At 40.9% G+C, this 6,156-nt stretch overlaps 1 protein-coding gene across 1 annotated transcript; it reads right to left on the minus strand.

Moving 5' to 3' along the window:
* Positions 1-3,162: 3,162 nt before the first annotated feature.
* Positions 3,163-3,460, minus strand: LOC129405679 (40S ribosomal protein S27-like). The gene has a single exon (XM_055142706.1). It carries the CDS (start codon positions 3,458-3,460, stop codon positions 3,206-3,208), a length of 255 nt encoding a protein of 84 aa, XP_054998681.1. The 3' UTR covers positions 3,163-3,205.
* Positions 3,461-6,156: the final 2,696 nt, after the last annotated feature.

Genomic DNA, 6,156 nt, shown 5'->3' on the forward strand with positions numbered 1-6,156 from the left:
GAGAGAATAGTGCATTGATTATTTGATTATTTCTTTGACTATTTCTCTCTTTCTGGTGTTCTTCAGGTGCAGTAAACTTGTAGAAGATCAGTATACACATATAAATGTTTAAAAGTAAAATAAGAATTATAAAATAAATGCATTGCCCATTCTCCTTCGCTTTCTTCAAACAGTATCATGTACAGGAATCCAAAGTGAGATAAAAATATTATTTATATTAGTTTCCAATTTCTGTTATCTGATCACTTACTTTCCTCTATTTGTGTACAATATAGATATAGACAAGATGTTCTCTTCTGAAACTAAAAAATATATCATTTTTTCTTCTTTTGTGATACTTAGGTCATCATGTCAATCCAGGCAAGCTACCCCAACTCTCCATCCTTTAACCCAGGAAGAAATGCTATAGTTCCTGTATCTTCACCCTACGCTGACTCAAGAGCACAGTATCCCTACGTCATTTCCCAAGGAGTCTTTTCTAACAGACCCTTCCAACAAGATGATGCTAGAACGATAAATACAGAAATGCCAAATACAGAATTAACACAATTTCAGAAAGAAGGCAAAGCACTAGGGGTAAGTCTACTTTTGACTAGAATGCAAGGTTTGAGTTTGCAAGGCACTTTTAGTGTAAATTTCTGTTATGAGAAATCTATGATACCTCATAAATCCAATCTTCCAACAGTTCTGAACATGGCTCGAGAATCTGTATATCCTTTAGGTGGAAGCAATTCCTCTACGAATAAACTTTTGCCTGACTTTATTTTATTTTCGTGCAAGCAATCTTCTAATGGGTAACAAAAAATAATTTTCAGTGCTCTTCAAATAATGAAGAGTACTGAAACTGTGGGGCCACTAACATTACTAACATCATCTCACACCTACAAAGGAAATATCTGGCACTCTCTATCCTGACTCTGAATTAGTTATGCCAACATTTTATTACAGTTGAATCCATACTAAATATAACATCATGACACGCTTAAAGTAATTACAAGTGAGTCACCTGGGAAAGCTTAGGTATGAAATGGAGGGTCACTTCATCTGCTAAGTCTCTCACACAGTATCTGTAGAGAGTTTGTGACTTTGCAAAAAAACACCTTGAGCACTTGGGATCTCATATACATAGGCACTAAAAAGCATGTCCTACATGTAGATGAAGATTTCATTTGCCTCAATAGAACCATTGGCCCTTTTGCTTTCACATATCTCCCTCACGCCACTCAAAACAATTCCCCCAAACTGAACTGTCTCTGTGCCATTCTAGTTGTTATGTTATAAATTTTATTTAGTATCATTTATGTGTTATAAACTCTTCTAGCCCTCTTATTGTAATAAGAGGCTACATGTCTAAGTTTCAACATTTTAAAAGAGGAAAAATAAGACTGATTTCCCTCCACCAGGAGCATTTTCAGCGGCGGAGGTGTTCCCGATTATCTTTCTCCTGCTAGACTGATAAAAATCCCCTGCCCCGGCTGGGGACGTGGGGGGAAGGGGGTGGTATATCGTGATTCTTGGTGGTGGAATATGTGCACTGGTGAAGGGATGGGTGTTTGAGCATTGTATAACTGAGACTTTAACCTGAAAGCTTTGTAACTTTCCACATGGTGAATCAATAAAAGAATTTTAAAAAAAAATCCCCTGCCCCATTGAGCCAATGGGACCATTCAGAACCTGACACCGCCAGCCCCACACATGTGTTGGAAATACTGCAGAGTACAAAACTGGCTATAGTGTCAATGTTTGCGTCCCCAAATCCCTCTGTTAAAATCCTGTCCTGCCTTGATCAGTGAGATAATACAGGGTTAAAGTTAACTCGTCTTACATATAGCCTAACCTGCGTTGTGTTCTGACACTGCCATGATTTCCTGAGCACCACCTCAAGCACTGAACTAGGAGTAGTTCCTAGCACTGCCGACTGTGCAGCCTCATCTCTGTGTCCCTTCCACACAGTGAGAGGACGCTGCGGAGTAGATAGTCTTTGTGAATGCTTTTGGAAAAGGCTCTAGAGCGCTCCCTAGCGTCTGCACATGAGGACACCGTGAGAAGTTGTGTGTTAGGAAACAGGGTTGACTCTTATTGATGATGGACTTTCAGTCTTCAAAACTGTGACCAATTGATGTCCTGTTTGTGTGCTTTCTCCTCTGTGGGATTTTACTGTACTTGACTGAACACATTTAGACCAATAATTAATTCTTAAGTCTCTGAAGAAAAACAAAATAGGTATTACCCAGCAGAGCTAATGTCCAATAAGTTGAGGTTTTTTTCAACACTGATTCTTTCCCTCTTACTGGGAATCAATTCATTTTTTTTAAAAAGCCATCAGGTCACAGTTAAAGATTTCTTTATGAGTCTTTTGCATCAAGGGATGCTAAGACACATGTAAGCAGCAGTAGCATTTTCTGAAGAATTTTCCTTGGGTCACCTTAGAGAGTCTCCTTAACTACTTTATACAAGTCCTCCTGCTGAGATCTTGGTTCCAGTGCATGTCAAAATCTCCCTGGACTTTGCCCTTTGTGGAGGTACCCCAAAGCGACATCCATGGATCTTGCCGGGGTTAACAAGAAATAAGCAGTAAGCGACAATAGCAATGATGCGGATAACCCTATTACTGAAATGCTAATACCTGAGAAAGAAAAAAAATAATTTCAAATACTTGTTTTCTTTTACCCAGGCGGTCCATATCATGATTGCGTTGGTGCACTTTGGTCTTGGAATTATTTTGGGCTTAATGACAGTTCCTCGCAATGGTATTCAGATAATCACTTCTTATGCTGTCCTCAGCGGGTATCCATTCTGGGGCGGCCTCTGTGTAAGTAGACTACTCTAAAGTCTCTCCTCCATTAATAAAAAATAACATTATCAACTCAATTTTTAATAAGCCTTCCATTTAATCAGCTGAAGAATTTAGATAAATGGAAATTACGACAGGATTTAAATAAAGGTTTACTCTCCATTTTATTTTTTTATGTCCAAAATGTGTTTATCGGGGCTGGAGTGATAGCACAGCAGGTAGGGCATTTGCCTTGCACGCGGCCGACCCCGGTTCGATTCCCAGCATCCCATATGGTCCCCTGAGCATGGCCAGGGGTAATTCCTGAATGCAGAGCCAGGAGTGACCCCTGAGCATCGCTGGGTGTGACCCAAAAAGAAAAAAAAATGTGTTTATTGGGATGGTTTCCCGTTCATCTGATTCAGGGAGCTTTTAGTGCTGCTTCTGTCTGAAGGAGCATCCTTCTGTAAGCCTTGCTTTCCCGCCCGTGCGCTGGCAGAGGACCGTGGAGCAGCCGACACACAGAACCACGGTCTGTGCATGGCTGAAGACGGTGGTGGTCTTATAACATCCTGGGCACTTGACGTCCATGAAGTAGGAGTTGGGGCTCTGCACCAGCCGCTTCTTCTTGTGCTTCCTCTTCTCCTGCTCCGGCGAGGGGTGAAGGAGGTCCTTGGCGAGAGGCATGTCCTTGTGGGGAGGGGTCACCGTCGGAAAGGCTTACTCTCCATTTTAATTTGCAACTTGCTCATTGGTTCTTGGGGGCCTCATTCTTTTCTATTTATATATTTCAAATACTTTATTTTTAATAAAGTTTATGAAAAATTACATGCATGTTATTTAGCCATAATAGAAAATAGAGATTAGACAAATTTAGTAAGAATCCATCAGTTGAGGATAATTTTTTTTATTCTCCTACTACTGTTTTGTTAGAATAATAATCATTGCAAGGTAAGGAATAGCTGAGACTAAAGGAAAAAAATCTGTCCATAGATAGATTTCACACTGTGCTGGTCTTAGAAAAGACATCATGAGCAGAATGCAAAAGATAACAAAGATATCTGTGCCTTAGGAGATATACCAGCAGGAAGTTTAAAAGACAAAAAATCCTAAATTACTTGACTGTGTACACTCCACTCTATGATAATAGCAGTAAGCTGCCAAATGTTAAATGTCTGCCACAAGCCAGGCATTTCCCAGAGTTTTATGCATGTATAACCTTTAATTCTATTTTTAAAAAGGTCTACATTGATTGTTTAATTTGATATTTACATTTCTTCGACCATTAATCTGAGATAATAACTTCACTTTTACCATTTAATTTTTTACAGAATGCATACTTAATACTGATCATTTATTTGTGTTGATAATTTAAAACACCGTTCTTTTTTTTAAGGTACACAAAATAATTTTATTTTTTAATTTTTTAAATTAATTTATTTTTAAATTAGTGAATCACCATGAGGGTACAGTGACAGATTTATACATTTTCGTGCTCATGTTTCCCTCCTACAATGTTCAAGAACCCATCCCTTCACCAGTGCCCATTCTCCACCACCAATGAACCCAGCATCCCTCTCACCCCCCCAATCCCAATTCCCTTGGGAACCTCATCTTAAAGTTTACTCTGATTCAAGTAACCAGCAAGCCAAAGACATTAGTTTCCTGTTGCATTTTAGATGGAAATATGTGGGTTGATTGGAGAGTGGCAAAAGGCGGTGGTGATTGGGGGTAAGATTGAAAACATGCTGTTGAGGGTCTGGAGCTATTAGTACAGGTGGTAGGATGCTTGCCTTGCATGCAGCAGGCCCAGATTCCATCCCTGGCATCTTATGGAGTCCCTGAGCCCACCAGGAGTGATCTCTGAGCAGTTCAGAGCCGGGAATAAGGTCTAAGCACTGCAAGATGTGGCAAAAAAAAACCCCAATAAATTAATAAATAAATGTTGTTGAGGGCCAGAGAAATATTACAGTGCATAGGGCACTTGCTTTGCATGCGATTAACCATGGATTCGATTCCCAGGACCACATATGGTACCCTGAGCCCTACCAGCAGTGAGCCTTGAGCACAGAGGCAGGAGTATGTACGGAGCACCACTGTGCATACCCCACCCCTGCATCTCACCTCCAAATGAAAGGTTGGCCATGAGGAGAGAATGAGCACTGAGCCCAGAAGTCAACAGAACAACAACAACAACAAAAGTTTATAAGCATGAATTTAGTATGCACCAAAAAAAAAAAGTGTGTAGTGTCCAGGGAGATACAAAAGGACATAAATCTCAGAATTATTCCAGAAAAATCAGAAGTACAAAAGGACATAGTCTCAGAGTTCTTTCACAAAAATAAGAAGTACAAAAATCAGAAGTACCAATGCAAAAGTTTATGAGCATGAATTTTGTATGTACGAGAAATTAAGGGTGTGTGTAGAATCTGGGGAGATCGAAAAGGACATAGTCTCAGAGTTATTCCAGAAAAAAACAGAAGTACAGCATTTTAAGAGGAAAGCTGAAACCAGCTAAATATAGACACATCACCATTTCTTGTGGGGAAAAAAAGTTTCCAGGTTCAATAAGAGGATTTACTATCTCACAGATAAATGTGTTTTTCTTTCTACAGTTCCTTGTCACTGGTGTTATCGCTATACTAGGAGTCAAGCAAAATTATTCTTGCCTGGTAAGTTAGAATATGTCTACTTTTTAACTTTTTAATCATTGATTTATTTTAACCAGGAAGGAAAAGCTGAGAAGCTAAATTCAGAAACTGTGAAAGCGGAGCGTCCCACGTGATCCACTCATTCAGGGGGCTGGAGCAATAGCACAGCGGGGAGGGCGTTTGCCTTGCACGCGGCCGACCCGGGTTCGATTCCCAGCATCTCATATGGTCCCCTGAGCACCGCCAGGGATAATTCCTGAGTGCATGAGCCAGGAGTGATCCCTGTGCATCACCTGGTGTGACCCAAAAAGAAAAAAAAAAAAAAGACCATGATCCACTCACTCTGTAGTTCCCACTTATTCTGACTTTGTCCTGTAGCACTGCACTGTAGCACTGTCCTTCATTGTTCACTGATTTGCTCAAGCGGGCACCAGTAACATCTCCATTGTGAGACTTATTGTTACTATTTTTTGGCATATCAAATACGCCATGGGTAGCTTGCCAGGCTCTGCCATGCAGGCGGGATACTCTCGGTAGCTTGCTGGGCTCTACGGGAGGGGCGGCGGAATCGAACCGGGGTCAGCCACGTGCAAGGCAAACGCCCTACCCGCTGTGCTATCGTTCCAGTCCAACTTTGTCCCAGAGGTCTTTGTAAAGACTGGGCAGTTGGTTAGCTGTAGGGTATCCTAGTGGCTGCATGGCTCTGCTGGGTCACACTACTTTGAGACTCTT

The sequence above is a fragment of the Sorex araneus genome, chromosome 6, assembly GCF_027595985.1.
Source record: "Sorex araneus isolate mSorAra2 chromosome 6, mSorAra2.pri, whole genome shotgun sequence".
In the NCBI taxonomy this organism is placed as follows: domain Eukaryota; kingdom Metazoa; phylum Chordata; class Mammalia; order Eulipotyphla; family Soricidae; genus Sorex; species Sorex araneus.